The sequence below is a fragment of the Cervus elaphus genome, chromosome 12, assembly GCF_910594005.1.
Source record: "Cervus elaphus chromosome 12, mCerEla1.1, whole genome shotgun sequence".
In the NCBI taxonomy this organism is placed as follows: Eukaryota; Metazoa; Chordata; class Mammalia; order Artiodactyla; family Cervidae; genus Cervus; species Cervus elaphus.
The window spans coordinates 29,081,698-29,098,291 of record NC_057826.1 but is presented as its reverse complement, the minus strand read 5'-3'; the positions used below and the strand labels follow the sequence as shown (position 1 = coordinate 29,098,291).

At 35.7% G+C, this 16,594-nt stretch overlaps 1 protein-coding gene across 5 annotated transcripts in view; it reads left to right on the top strand.

The window, feature by feature from the left end:
* MNAT1 (MNAT1 component of CDK activating kinase) overlaps window positions 1-16,594 on the top strand; it is a 199,053-nt gene that overhangs the window by 151,841 nt on the left and 30,618 nt on the right. The window contains exon 9 of one of the 5 annotated variants that reach the window (XR_006344085.1): window positions 4,624-4,719. The exons of 3 other annotated variants lie outside the window; for them this stretch is intronic. Coding sequence is in view for 1 of the 2 variants with exons in the window: in XM_043920670.1 (XP_043776605.1) it covers window positions 4,624-4,897 (274 nt within the window). In the remaining variant the exon portion in view is untranslated. Of the gene's footprint in view, window positions 1-4,623; window positions 4,913-16,594 lie in introns of those variants that run through there. One more of the 5 variants, XM_043920670.1, reaches the window with a different exon arrangement.

Genomic DNA, 16,594 nt, shown 5'->3' with positions numbered 1-16,594 from the left:
GAACTGATTCTGATTCCCTGGTGGCTCAGTGGTAAAGAATCTGCCTGCAGTAGAGACCCAGGTTCAACCCCTGGGTCAGGAAGATGCAGTAGAGAAGGAAATGGCAACCTACTCCAGTATTCTTGCCTTGGAGAATTCTATGGACAGAGGAGCCTGGCAGGCCTCAGTCCTTGGGGTCACAGAGTAGGACACGACTGAGCGATTAAAACATACAACACATTTTTGTTCTGAATTACTTTGCCAAATTCCTCGGCTTCCCAGGTGGCACAGTGGTAAAGAATATGCCTGCCAAACAGGACACACAAGAGATGTGGGTTCTATTTCTGGGTCGGGAAGATCCCCTGAAGTAGAAAATGGCGACCCACTCCCATGGACAGAAGAGCCTGGCAGGCTACAGTCCATGGGATCACAGAGTCGGACATGACTGAGCAACTGAGCATAGATACACACAGTCATCACACATCGGTTCCTGGTTCTTGTATGTCTGAACAGTGCAGTCTTACACGGCCCTAGGCCCTGCATCTTGAAATTCTTAATTATTTTATATTAAATTTGTGTCTGGTAAATTAAGTCTGATGGACAGCAGGGCAACTTTTGGGGCTTGGAACCATATAGACCTGTCTCTCTCTGACATTTTTCCAGCTATATATTCCTTACCTCTGCTTAGTTACTGCTGCTGCCACCATTGCCAACGGGGCTGTAGAGACAGGGAAGGTCAGGATTGGATGTGAGTGCCCTTGCATGCCTGTGAAGGTTTGGACTCAACCAGCAATTATCCTCATGGTTAAGGAAGTGCAGTATTACATAGCAAATAAAAAGTATTGTGATAGGTCTAGAAGAAAGGGGGAAAAAATCCTGCTTTTTGAACATTCTTGTTTTGTAATGATCCTGACTACAATCCAGTTTTAGAACATTTCTGTCACCCCCAAGAGATCTGTTATTCCAGTTTTCATTTAGTTCCCATTTTCCATCCCCAGATGTGGGCAATAGTTTTTATCTCCTTTTTGTCTCTGTAGATTTGCACATCTATATATTTCATTTAAGTGTAATCATTAATATGTAATCATATAATATTTTGTGTCTGGCTTCTTTCATGTTTTTGAGGTTCATATGTAGCATATTATTGGTATTATAGCATATTTTCATTAAGTTTCTGAATAATATTCCATTGTATGTATATAAATACTACATTTATTATCTATTTTTTATATTCATTAATTGATGATTTTTAGATTGTTTTCATGTTTGGGGTATTGTAAGTAATACTGCTATGAGATATTCACATGTAAGTCCTTGTGTGGATATGTTTTCACTTCTTTGTGGTGTATACCTAGGAATGGGCTTCCCTGGTGGCTCAGATGGTAAAGAGTTTGCCTGCAATGCAGGAGACCTGGGTTCTATCCCTGGGTTGGGAAATTCCCCGGAGAAGGGAAGAGCAACCCACTTCAGTATTCTTGCTTGGAGAATCCCATGGAAAGAGGAGCCTGGCAGGCTACAGTCCATGGGGTCCCAAAGAGTCAGACATGACTGAGCGACTACACTTTCACTTTCACCTAGGAATAGGTATAGGAACTGATTTCCAAAAAGGCTATACCTTTTAACATTTTCAGTAGCATGAGGGTTTCCATTTTTCTTCATCTTTGATATCATTTATTAATATGTCCTATTTATTTAGTTATAAATTAATTTTTATTGAAATATAGTTCATTTACAATGTTGTGTTAGTTTATGCTGTTCAGCAAAGCGAATCAGTAATACAGAAACATAAGTTCACTCTTTATAAGATTCTGTTCCCATATAGGTCATTACAGATACTATTGTATCTGTCTCAAAAAAGTTTTTTCTTAACATGTGTGGAGGGTATGGGTAGGAGTTAAGAGGAAGTGGGTGGGCTTCTGTTTAGCTTTTGGAAATGTACAAAACATTTTCAGTCCCCAAAATAAGATAAATTTTTGAGAAACGATTGCCCTTTTACTCAGGTGTGTGCATGGTCCAAAGATAGTATTACTTGCCATTTTGATCGTAACCAATCTAATGGGTGAAAACAGTATCCTATTGTGAATTTAATTTGTATTTCTGTAATAAATAATGATGTTGAGCATCTTTTTATATCCTTGTTAACCATTCAGATATCTTCTTTGCTGAAATATTTATTTATAGCTTTTGCCTATTTAAAAAACTGGTCATTTATCTTATTAAGTTCTAAGAATTCCTTATATTTTATGGATATCAGTTCTTTTTTACATTTTTGACATCTCTGGATGGCTTACAGGATCTTAGTTCCCAGACCAGGGATCGAAGTCTTGCCTTTCACAGTGAAAGTTCAAAGTCCTAACCACTGGATTACCAGGGAATTCCTGACCATTTTTTAAAAAATATTTAACTGGTCAATATTTTCGACCATAATGTAGTTTATATTTTCATTTTCTTTCATGGCGTAAACACATTGAATTTTGATAAAGTTGAGTTTACTAGTTTTTTTCTTTTGTGGCTCATTCTTTTGGTATCATGTCTAAGACACCTTTGTCTAACTGAAGGCCATGAAGATTTCCTCCTGTGTTTTCTTCTAAATGTTTTATAGTTTTACCTTTTGCATTTAGACCTCTGATCTATGTTAATTTTTGTGTATGGTGTGTGATAAGAGACCTCCCCAATTGTCCTAATATCACTTGTTGAAAAGAATATCCTTCTCTTTTGGATAATGTATATGTTGCTTGTCATCTTCAGTAATTCTTAATGTAAGCAAAGCTATGTGATTATTGAGTCCTGAACTTTTTCTTGACCTGAGAATATTGTCTTTTCTTTTCCTGACCACGTTTTTAGCTTTTGAGCCTTTCTGGAGTAGTAATGGTGAGTATTAGAGGTGTATGTTAAGTTTGAGGAATGTTTGATTTTAAATGTGAAAACTATAGGGAAACACTTCACATCTTTTCTGTCAATTTATAATTAAATCTTGAAATAAATATTTATTATGTTTAGTATCCAAGAGTCTCTGATTCCTAAGCCAGGAAACATTTTGACAGGAACCTCTTTCAACTTCAAATGCATAACATTCTGACACCAAAAGGTCTAAATTTTGTTTCAGTCTTCAAACTCAAAATGTTTGCATTCAGAGGTCAGAAAAATATAACATGACTTTGTAAAGCAAAACTGGCTCCATAATCAAAATTAGAGGTAATTGAGGCAGTGCTAATTTTGGCTTTGTTACAAACACTGTCATTAGTAATTCCAGAGTATCTGCTAAAGAAGACATCCTCCCTCAAAATACTACTAAGTATCTTATCTTTTTGAGTCTGTTTTTCCTTCTGAATTGTAAGTTCTTCTAAGTCTTACTCATTTTTATTTTTCTACCTCACCACATTCTACCCCATCTCACCTTGCCTTGAGGGCACATATGTTTCTGGGATGACTTTTTAAATTGAAGAAAACTAAAGGTATAGCTGACAGTCGTGACATTGCCAAGATTCTTCAACTGCCTGAGGTATGTTAGGTTTAATTGTGCAGAGTGCTAAAATTATGAACACCAATCATATATGGTTCCTCTCTCAGAAGCTGGCCTCCAGAGAGAGAAATTGTCCTGTAAACAACCGCACTGTTATATGGAACAGGGTCAAAAAAGCCTTGAGAGAGATAGTAGAATTAAACGGATAAATTGGGGTCTGCTAGTAGCATGCATGGGCTTTCCAGGTGGCTCTGTGGTAAAGAGTCAGTCTGCCAATTCAAGCTGGGTTTGATCCCTGGGTCAAAAAGATCCCCTGGAGGAGGAAATGGCAGCCCACTCCAGTATTCTTGCTTGAAAAATTCCATGGGCAGCGACTGGTGGGCTACAGTCTGTGCGGTTGCGAAGAGTCGGACACGATTGAGCAGCTGAGCACAGTACAGCACAGTATTATGCATAGACCATTCTGTTAGAGAAGGGGAGAGATTTGAAAGAGCATGATGCCTTTGATAGAAATTTGTTCAAGTAGTTCAATCTGATTAGAGCACAGTTTGTAACAGAGATTGACAAGAAACTAATTGGGATCCAGATCATGAAGAGTCTTATTTGCCATATTAAGTACTTTGAATGATGCATGGTTTCCCCTTTTTATTTCTTTGTGTCTTAAAGCAAGGTTGAAAAACCACTGTTTTCTCTGTGGCTGGACTCTAGACCATATAATTTTAGTAAGAGGAAATTTTTGAAGAACCTTTCATAGGGGACATATTCAGATTCACATTTTAGGAAAATACTTATGAATGCAGCAGTGTAGAGATGTATTTGAGCAGACTAAAATTTAAAGAAAAAAAGGTAACCTAAAATAGAGACATCTAAACAGGGAGGATGGAGTTAAGAGAATGAATTCAAGAGAGATTTAAGAGATAGAATTAGTAGGATTTGGCAACAGATTGCACGTGGAGAACAATAGTCTAAGAAAATGGCAAGGCTTTTAGCTCAAGTGTCTGAATGACTCTGTGGTGACTTTCATAGAGTGGGGGCATGCTTCAGAGTTTTGCATGGCCTATGGAACATGACACTCAGGCACAAGTCTGAGTGTGAGAGGTACAACAAGCATCCTGAATGACTAAGGCAGCTGCTTCAGGCTTTCTTTTTCACTGCTCACTCTCTTTGCCTTCTGTCTCAAGGGAGGCCCTGAGAGAGAAGTCAGTGGGGGACAGAGACTGCATTTATTCCGCTGCCAGAGAGTATGTGCAGCTGCCACTTCCTTCTGATTCACCACCACCACTTGCCACAGCTGCTGCGTTGGACCCAGCAGTAGTAGGTAGATTTAAAAACTTCTGTCATAACAAAGCCCATTGCATCATTGAGTGCCCCTTAAAATTATGTATTCATGATGGTTCTCCAACTTTTGTCCTAGTGTCCTTTCTTTTAAAAATTTGTCTGTTCACAGATGTATAGAACAGACTTTTGGATTCTATGGGAGAAGGCGAGGGTGGGATGATCTGAGAGAATAGAATCGAAACATGTATATTATCAAGTGTGAAACAGATCGCCAGTCCAGGTTGGATGCATGAGACAAGTGCTCGGGGCTGGTGCACTGGGATGACCCAGAGGGATGGGATGGGGAGGGAGGTGGGAGGGGGGTTCAGGATGGGGAACACATGTAAATCCATGGCTGATTCATGTCAATGTATGGCAAAAACCACTACAATATTGTAATTAGCCTCCAACTAATAAAAATATATGGAAAAAAATAAATAAAAAATAAATAAAAATTTGTCTGTAGAGATATATGTATATCTATGTATCCATCTATATTGGACTTATATTGTTCACTTACTACACTGGACTCTTAATATTCATGATTTAGTGTGGGTGAATACTATTGCCTAAAGTCCCAACATGTGTTAAAGTACTTATACACAAATATATAAATACTACATATATAATTTAAAATATATTAAACTGTGGAGTTTTTTTAGAGTCTGGAAAGAATTGCTTAGTAGTCATGGTAAAAGATTTTAAACACTCCCAAGTCAGTTTTTTAAAGTAGTGATGAATGAATGAATGAATTAATTAATCTACTCCCTGAGATACACAGCCAACTATTTTAAGTTTTTTATTCAGTGATTTTAGGAATTAATTATGCAGTTTGTCCATAGGATAGTGTGTACTTAAATATTTGCCTTTTCTAGAATGTTCAAGTGTCTTAGTTTTACAAATTTTTCTCTAGTCCAAACTTCACATTATAAGGATACTGGTTTTCGTCCATTTTATATTTAATTATCAAATTTTTTTCCTTTGTAAGTATATGTCTTTATTTTTGCTTTGTTTAAGTTCCCTGGACGTTCCTATCTGGAAAGGTAAAGTCTTTTTCAGTTTTTAAATTTTATTTTTGTCTTTATTTTTTCTTTATCTTGTCTATTATTCTGCAATTAGTAATCAGTCTGAGGAGGACAAAGGGTCATTGAAAGACTGTCTGTGATTTTATCATTCTATTTGGTTATGCTTGTTGGTAATCTAGGATACAAATGTGTTGTTATTATAAAATATATACTAAGTGGCACAAAATATTTTAATGAAGTTAATATTCCCCACCTGACTTCTACTTTTCCACTTCTATTTTTTATTTTGTGGAGAACAGTATCACCTCAGTCCCTGTCATGTTTATATATGGAATAATCTCTTTCAATAATTTGTTGTACTTCTACCTGTAAAGCTTGCTTTAGTGTTTAAAAATCACAGCTTCACTTTTTAAAAACAAGTTGAACCTCTCAGTATTATCATTATGCTAATATCAATATAACAGTGTTGCTTTTCTCATGATCAGTAGATCAATTACCATCCACTTTTTAAAAAAATTTTCTGTAACTTATTTGCTAGAGAGTATTGAACAGAGAAGAATGATGAAGAGTCTTTTTTATTTTATGGACTCAACTGCATATTTCATTTCTGTATCCTGCTTTGTAGCCTTATAAAAGACAGGTACTTTCAAATTGTCATGATATTGTTTCTAGTTGCACATGGGGAATATGAGGTTTTCTTACCAAAATGTGCAGTACTTTCTTTTAATGTGCATACTTTGCCACCTAATGATATTAGAAATTTATTATTACTTATCTTTACGGAAATGATTTCTTTTAGACAGGTTTTATTAAAGTATTGCCATTTTTTTTGGGAGGGTTAAATGAAGTCTAAAAATTAAACTGAGAAGTTAATTTCTTATTCATTAATATTTCTTTTTTTTTTTTTCCGACACCGAACTGCCTCATTAATATTTCTTAAAATATGTTTGTATTTCTTTTGGTTAAAAGGTACATTTTAAGAGAATAATATTTAGTTCATCTTTTTCCTTGCAAAACCACACCAACCTTAAATTTGCCATAGATGTTCATCATAAATTGGCTTGCATCCCAGAACTATAATTCCACTTACTATAGCATTTCATTTCATTTTGAAGAAGATGCTAACAAGTTTAGAAAATTTGGAGATTTTTTCCCCTCCTCACCTTAGTGATATGGTTGAATAACGATTAATATGGTTCAGGGACATATCACAGGTAGAGTGTAAACAGTATTTCAGCTATTTAGTGTCCTTCTTTAAATGTTAAATAAACTTAGTTTTACCCTTAATTTTACTTTTAAGGAGTTAGCTGTTAATAGTATATTGTATATATAACACCCATTTTAATATCACTTACTTAAAAATCTTAGTCTGCAATATTGACATTAATTCCCAAGGCAGTTAAGTGTATCATATAGCTATTGTTTAACTTTTCCTATCCTGGGCTCTTGTGTTTATCATTTTTAAAGCCATGTGTCCTTAGTCATGCTCATTTCTGAATAGCTAAGTATTAATTATTTTGCATCATAATTTCATATGCAGTGTTGTAATCTATTCTCAGAAAATGATGAATATAATAGTGATCTTAAGTCTTTGAAAACATATACATCACTTTGTATATGCTAATAAAATACAGTATAGTTTAGAAGATGTGAGAAGGATTTTGGGAGTTATATTGCCTGCATTTAGGTTTCAACTGTGTTCTTATTTGGTTTATAACTCTAGGTAAATAACTTAGTCGTTGAGTATCTTTGTTTTTTCCTTATAAAATAGAGATAATAAGATAGGTAGCTCCTATCTTATGCTGTTTTGAGTACAAAATGAGTTAATATATGTAAGATCCAGGATACTGACTGATAGAAGATGAAAATACAATATGGAAAGTCTAATCTCTTAGAATCTATTTCTACTGTACTGTTTTTAGATCTGTTGAGTTTTCCTAGCTTTCCTTTCTTTCCTTTTTATCCTGCCTACCACCAGTTTGATCAGTTAGGTGTGTTGACTCAATGATAAATGGTTGTGTGGTCATTCTTCCTTATACTTTTGGCATTAGGTTAGTGTAAGTGTTTGTATTCTAATTGTTGAAATCAAGATTTAGTTTATCTCTGAGGAAAACAACTATGGTTTTCTAATATTTTGAAATATAGTAGCAGATAAGAAGTTTTGTCCTAGTGATTTCCCCTTTTTTCTCTTAAAACTGTGGGAAAATGATAGATAAGAATTTGAGGAACAATGTGGAGAAAAAAAGGGGAAGGGGCATGGTAGGCTAATTCTCCACTTATTTATTTAATGACAGATTTGATTCTCAAAGGAGGATATGATATGTTCTTTCCATTCAGCAGCTATTAACAGCCTAATGCCTTCTCCATGAATTTGTTGCTTTCCCTTATTTATCTCCTTGCTCTAGTTCTGTGCTCTGGTATTCTTATAAGAGACTCTTATCCCACCCAGTGGTATGGATATGGAGCTTATATTTTCTTGAAGATTTAGGACTACAAAAGAAGGGTTTATATTTCTTCTACCTGTAACTATTGTTCAGTTGCTCAGTCGTGTCCAACTCTGCAACCCCATGAACTGCAGCACACCAGGCTTCTTCACCAATTCCTGGAACTTGCTCAGATTCATGTCCATTGAGTCGGTGATGCCATCCAACCGTCTCATCCTCTGTTGCCCGTCTTCTGCCCTCAATCTTCGCAGCATCAGGGTCTTTTCCAGTGAGTTGACTCTTCGCATGAGGTGGCCAAAGTATCGGAGCTTCGGCTTCAGCATCAGTCCTTCTAATGAATATTCATGGTTGATTTCCTTTAGGGTTGACTGGTTTGATCTCCTTGCCATCCAGTGGACTCTCAAGAGTCATCTCCAGCACCACAGTTTGAAAGCATCAGTTCTTCAGTGCTCAGCCTTCTTTATGGTCCAACTCTCACATCCGTATATGACTGCTGGAAAAACTATAGCTTTGACTATACGGACCTTTGTTGACTAAGTGATGTCTCTGCTTATCTTCTGTCATTTTGTTGTGTTCACTTCTTCCTTGACTTTTCTTCCCTTTCTTTATGTAACAAAGAAATTCCTTCCATTACCTCACAGAGGGCAATATTTTCCACATTTACAGGCTCTTGGGAGGGATCAGGGGTTTCACCTTCCCTAGTTTATCAAGGATTTTATTCTACCCGAAGAGTTCAGATAAATGCAGATGGAGTTTTTACCCAAAGGAATTCTGGTTAAATTAGAATTTCTCTACTTCAGTATATTTGTATTTGTTTATTAGGTTTTACTTGTTTGTTTATTTTGGTATTTTAAAGGATAAGAAAATTAAGACGTAAACTTAAGGGAGGTAGTAAGGTTTGCTTAGTAGGTTCTAAACTGTACTCTATCATGTATTAGTTGTATTACATTTCACAAGGGACTTAACCTCTCTAAGCCATAGTTTCCTCACGTGTAAATTAAAAAATATAATACCTATTTTGTAGGGCTGTTGTGTGGAGCAAATGAGATAAGGTGTTAAAGGGCTTAGAGCAATACTGGGCACATAATAAGGTCTTGATAAATGCTGACTGCTCTCGGTCTGTCACCACCACCTCCTCCTAGTGCTACCGCCACACCCACTGCAATTAGATTGTCATCTTCTTTAAAGGGAAAAGTGTCTGGCAAATGCTTTAATCATCTACTCTTTGATACCAGCAAAATATGTGTGCCAAATAGTCTTAGATTATGATATATTGAGAACATATAGTACCCATTTGGAAAATCTAAGTTGTATAGTCTTTCTGGCTTGTTACTTGATGTTTATTAAAGTCTTTTAGTTCATCATGTATATTGTAGAAATTTTAATTGAGTATTAAATGAATGTCAGAAATCATCCAGGTAAATGTTGGTTTTCTTTTTTCTTTCTTCCTTCCTTCTTCCTTTTCTCTCCCTCCTCTTTCTTTTCCCTCCTCCCTCTCCTCCTCCTCTTCTTTTTTAATCTAGTTAAAAATTACTATCTTGAAGAGGGAGGCTTATTTGTGTTATGTAGATAGAGGCCACTTTCCAGGCAGTTGTCTTTTCAAAAATATTATAAATGATATGGAAATACTTTGTGTAAAGTATGAGAATGTACATATAGATTTTAGCATTGATTAAAAGTTGGCATTCCAATTCTTATTTATATTTACTTTTCATTAGTTGAAGGAAATGGAAACTATATTAACTTTCCAATGTGTGCTGTTATCCCTTTTAGTCATGAGGTAGTATCTTATTTTTCAGTATTTTTAATTCATTTAACAAATATTGTTGAGTTCATTATGGGTACATGATAAGTTTGACATTGTGAAAAATTCTAGGATATATCAGACATGATTTCTGCTCTGAGTAGTACACTTATGTTAGAATACTGGACTTCCCCAATGGTTTAGTGGGTAAAGAATCTACCTGCAATGCAGGAGATACAGGCAGACACAGGGGGTTCGAATCCTGGGTTGAGAAGGTTCCCCTGGAGGAGGAAATGGCAACCCAGCCCAGCATCCTTGCCTAAAAAATCCCATGAACAGAAGAGCCTATTGACTAAAGTTTGTGGAGTTGCAAGTGTTGGACATAACTAAGCACACACGCCACAGCACCATGAATACACTACTAGCATAAGTTAGTAACTATTAGACAAAGTAGAAAATGAGAAGAACTATAAGAAAGCAGATACAGTGTAATGTTGGAGTTCAAAGGAAGTGATGAAGAAGTGGAATTAATTTCGAGCATATTGCCAGACATGAGATTAAGCGTTTATATTAATTCATTTCACAACAGCCCTATGGTGTGTAGGTAAATTATCACCAAATAATATTTGGAAATAATACTTAAATCCAGAACTGTCTGAATTCAAACTGTGTATTTATTCTACTCTCTGAAAGAGATCTAGGTAAGCTTAGAAGTTTTTCAGGAACTGCAGCTGAAAATAGTTAGAATTTTGTCATGTAAAAGTAAAGAACAACTTTCCTGTTATAGAACATGAGCAGAGGAGGAATTAGGGGAAAGCAATAGAGCATACATAGCTAATAATCAGTATTGAAGCTTAGGTGCAGAATCGGTTACAGGAGAGGGAATAGTGGAAATGACATTATTTTGTTCTTTTTTGTGACTGAGTATTATTCCACTGTCTGTATACTATTACCATGTCTTCTTTATCCATTTCGCTATTGATGGACATTTAGGTTGCTTCCATGTCTTGGTTATTGCAAATAGTCCTGCAGTGAACATACTGAGTGAAGTAAATCAGACACAGAAAGTCAAATATCATAATATCACTTATATGTGGAATCTAAAGAAAGGATACAAATGACTTATTTACAAGGCAGAAGTAGACTCACAGATGTAAAAGACAAACTGATGATTACTGGGGAATCAGGGGGAGAAGGATAAATTTGGAGATTGTGACTGGCATGTACATACCACTCTATATAAAATAGGTAAATAGTAAGAACCTACTGTATAGCACAGGGATCCCTACTGAGCACGCAGTAATGGCCTGTATGAGAAAGGAAGCAAGAAGAAAAAGTGTGTGTGTGTGTATATACATATGTAACTGATTCACTTTGCTGTACACCTGAAACTGACACAACATTATAAATCAACTATATTCCAATTTGAAAAAAAAGCGGGGGGTATAGTGGAAAGTAAGGTAGAAAAACTTTGGAATTAGATTGCTTCAGTTTGAAGAATTTGAACACTGACACTCTTATGACTTCCTTTCATTTTTTATTAGCACCGTTTCATATATTTATTTATTGAAAAAGGCTATAGACCCCTACAGCTAATGTACATATGTTGCTATCTATCTATCTACCTATCTTTTCTGGCTCTTAGTTGTGGCATGAGGGATTTTCCATTTTCGCTGAGGCCTGTGGGATCTTTAGTTGCAGCATATGGGATTTAGTTCCCTGACCAGGGACTGAACTTGGCCCTCTGCATTGGGAGCACAGAGTCTTAGCCACTGGACCACAGGGAAGTCCCTTCACTATTTTATAGTTTGGAGGTAAGGCATCTTTGCTTTTATTTCATATTTCTTAGTAGAATATTTAGGGAGTGCAGTGAAGGAAGGAATGAATCATAGAATTTTATAGAAAAAAAAAAAAAAAACTTCAGATACCACCTCCTGCAACATCCTTGTTTTACAGACAAAGAAATGGAAGCCCCAGAGGATTATAATGTACTGAAGTCATGGCGTATAATGAATTAGATTTATATTTAAAGGTAGGAACAAAGATATTAAGAATAATTTAAACTTTTTGATCAGGATAAAAGAGAATTTTAAAAACAAGTCAGAAGGGTCAAGAAAATGTTATTGTTCCCACAAAAAGTTAATCAGATTTAAAGCAGGCATGCTGCCATCTGCTTTACTGGCTTATCTGAAAAGTTAATATACATACAGTTTGATAGGAGTTTTCATTCACTGATTATTTCAGGAACAAATCTAGGAAGAATATGTAAAGTTTTAAAAATTCAGTCTTGTGTTATGGCGACCTCTTTGATAATTTATAAGTTTCTTCTCTGTATATATGTTATATAGCATGGAGGAGGAGAAGCAGTACAAAAAAAAACAACCAAAAAATGCTACTTTTATGTTGTTTACAGCTGTTTATTTTGTTTACTTTTAAAATTGATTAATTTTTTTAATCCAAAAGATGTAGTAGGTGATCAAAAATAGGTATCAGAACAGAAAAGGATGAAAAAAGAAAATGTCAAATGATGGAGAAATGCCAGGAATAAGAGTACAAAGCAGCATAGGAGGAGATATGAGAGAGAGTAATATATTCTATATTCATAGATATTTGGCTTACAGCTGCTGCTTTTTTCAAACTGTGTAGGATGCAGTATTGGATTTGAAAGTCACTGTAAAGGAAGAAATTTGCCATCAAGCTTCTTTAGATATTAATCTGAATTCATTGACTAGATAGACTTATGATGAGATATCTAAAAGGATGTCCATTAAGTTCAGTTATTTTCTGTTTCACGAGGCTTGTCAACATTATAAAATATTTAACAGGGTTAATATTAGAATAGGTGGTCTGAAAAGCTCAATTTTCCAAAACCTTCGTAGTGTGAGTTTCAGGCTTATAATTTATTGTTTCTATTGAAATATTAAACTCTATGTATTAAGAACATAATATGACCTTCTGCCACCTAGTGTTAATATTTGAATTACTTTTTTAAAAGTTTCCAGGAGATGCCTGTGTTAAGTACTGGTAATTTTACAGCATTCCAGTTAAGTTTCATATTATACAGAAGCTTTGTTTTATCTCTGGTTTTGATGTGATTCTTTTATGTGGTGTTTAGGTAATAAATGATAGTGAATTTAACAAATTAGAAATTCCTTCAATTGTACAACTGCTTTATGTCTTATCTGAAAACATTTCTTTAAGTTCTCTTTCCCCTGAGATTTAGGAAATTTAGGAAATTGTATTAATGAATGGGCAAGACGATACAACTGACTAAAGTGTGGTTGTTCAAATCCTCTTTCCACATGCCCCTAAAAGGTTTTTAAGCTAATAAAAACACTTTTAGAGGAACAGACTCATAAATGCAGTGGTTTCTCTAATTGAAATGATTATTATTAAGTTGTCTTTCTTAAAGACTCATCAGGTGAAGGGGCTCTTTGCAGGTTGGGTCCATGGCAGCAGCTAGGCATCTCTTTATATTTTTTACCAGCAGATCTTTCAGATGTATGCAACCAGGACAGGGGTAAAAATTGGTGCTCTTCTCCACACTGTAATCCCTACTGAAGCTTTGTCATTGCTGTTCCAGAGCTCTGAATGTTCACCAGTTTTTCATAACTGCAGATACTCCAGTTGTCACTTGGTCTTGAAATGTATAATCCTGACTGTCAGGATCCTGCATTTATCTTTCTCATTAAGTTGTTTATATTAAAGATAATTAAGTCTTTAAGATCTTAATACTAGACATATAATGTACTTATAAATGAGATGCCAGTAGTAGGTTTTTGTTAGTGATTTTAAGTCACAAATTTAATAGCCAAGTTACCCTGGGGTGCCCTAGGTGAAAAGCCTGTTTCAAAAAGTAATTCCAAGGTTTGTGCTTGTTGATCCCATTATTCCAAATGACAAATCTGGCACTTTTAGAAAGACATTGAACTCCGTTTAAATATACTGTCTCCCTGCTCTATCTTGAACATTACAGAGGTTCCAAATAATAAAAATTTCATGAGATTAGAAATACTTGATCCCTATGTTCTCTTCAGGTACTGTCTGCAAAGAAGACAAAAGTGATTTTACTTTATTTTTGAGTTTTAGTCCTTTAGTATAAATACTAATAAAAGTCATTTCCTGAAAAAGTAAAGAATGACAGCAGTAACACTAAATGACGGGAAAGTAGCATGTTTTAAGTTGAAATTATAATTCAGAAGGATATATTCTTATTATTTTTCACCAGTAAAATAGAAGGAATAGAAGGAAAAAATACTATCAAAACTATGATTTAAAATTTTTTTAATGAATTACTATTTGATATCCATGATAGCCTTGGGCAGCAAGGGTCAGCTGTACGTCCCTTCCTGACAGGTAACATGAACAAGAAATAAACCTCTCTTAGATTAAACCACTGTAATTTTGGGATTATTCATTACTACTGCAAAACTTGAGCCTGTCCTCATTGACAATGAAGCCGTCAGTCCCTTTACTTACAAATGTGTTTTTAACCACCACATTGTCTCTTAGTTATTTTGTCATTTGATTTTCCATGACTTTATGTTGATTAAATTAGAACAATGTAAATCATCACTTGTGATTCTTCTAATGCATGTTGAATATGTTATTCATCTTTCCAGTTTAGCTCCTATAGGTCTCTGAGCCACTTTATAAATTGCTACTGGAAAAAATAACAGTGAGTTAACTGAGTAAATGTGCCTTCACTAATGCTATTATGTAATTTCAGAGCACTCTGTGATTTCAAAGCACAACATCTAATTTGATTGTTGACCACAGTCCTGGGAGATAAGTGTGCAGATTTTATTGTTTAATTTATTATTTTATTTTATTATTAGCACATCCATTTTTACAGATGGGGAAACTGCAGCAAAGTCATTTGCTTTAGGCCATATGTCTGAAAGGCAGCAGAATTGAGGTGTCACTTTCTGGGTGATCCTTCAACTGTTTTTCCTTTTTTTCTCTTTAGGATCAATGATATGTCCAGCCATGGGTGGGGAGGGAAGGAAGGAGTTTTCAGTTACTTTATCTTTTTATTCCTGAGCATTTCTACCAAGATAAAAAATTATACAAAGCAAATAAATGTATTACATTCTACCTTCCAAGTTGCTGGTTGGTAAGGCACCTATGCCTAATTTGTGCATGTTTGCTTAGTCACTTCAGTTGTGTCCAACTCTGTGCGACCCTATGGACCGTAGCCCACTAGGCTCCTCTGTCCATGGGATTCTTCAGGCAAGAATACTGGAGTGGATTGCCATGCCTTCTTCAGGGGATCTGCCTAACCTAGGGATTGAATCCACGTCTCTTAGGTCTCCTGCATTGGCAGGCACGTTCTTTACCACTAGCACCCCTTGGAAAGTTTAGTAGCTTTTAAAATTTCCCAATGTGCACGTGTGGGAAAGGAAAGAAAGACTAAGTGTTACATGTTTTAGAACAAGGGTAAATCCATGTGGAACTGTGTCTTTTAGAATAGTGATTTTTCCAGGTTTAATTATAAACTATCCATGATATAATCACATACTACTGTAGCTGCAAATTTAATTGAAATGACCATTATATGTACAACTGTGGGGAAGAATTCCTTAGAAGAAATGGAGTAGCTCTCATAGTCAAAAGAGTCTGAAAGGCAGTAGTTGGGTGCAATCTAAAAATGACAGAATGATCTCTGTTTGTTTCTAAGGCAAGCCATTCAATATCACAGTAATGCAAGTCTATGCCCCAACCACTGATGTTGAAGAAGCTAAGGTTGAACAGTTCTATGAAGACCTACAAGACCTTCTAGAGCTAACACCCAAATAAGATGTCCTTTTCATTATAGGGGACTGGAATACAGAAGTAGGAAGTCAAGAGATTGGAGCAAGGCAAGTTTGTCTTTGGAGTACAAAATGAATCAGGGCCAAAGCTAATAGAGTTTTGCCAAGAGAACACACTTGTCACAGCAAACACCCTCTTCCAACAACACAAGAGAAGACTCTACACATGGACATCACCAGATGGTCAATACCAAAATCAGATGGAATATATTCTTTGCAGCCAAAGAGGGCAAAGTTCTATACAGTCAGCAAAAGCAAGAGTAGGAGCTGACTGTGGCTCAGATCATGAACTCCTTATTGCAGATTTCAGACTAAACTTGAAGAAGGTAGGGAAAACCACTAGGCCACTAAGGTATGACCTCAATTGTATCCCTTCTGATTGTACAGTGGAAGTGACAAATAGATTCAGGGATTAGATCTGATAGAGTACCTGAAGAATTATGGATGGAGGTTCGGGGACATTATACAGGTGGTGGTAATCAAAAGTATCCCCAAGAAAAAGGAAATCAGAGAGGCAAAATGGCTGTCTGAGGAGGCCTTAGAAATAGCTAAGGAAAGAGGAGGAGCGAAAGGCAAAGGAGAAAAGAAAAGATATACCCATCTGAATGCAGAGTTCCAAAAAAGAGCAAGGAGAGATAGGAAAGCCTTCCTAAGAAAATAGTGTAAAGAAATAGAGGGAAACAATAGGAAACAATGGGAAAGACAAGAGATCTCTTCAAGAGGATTAGAGATACCAAGGGAACATTTCATGCAAAGATGGGCACAATAAAGGACGGAAACAGTTTGGACCTAACAAAAGCAGAAGATAT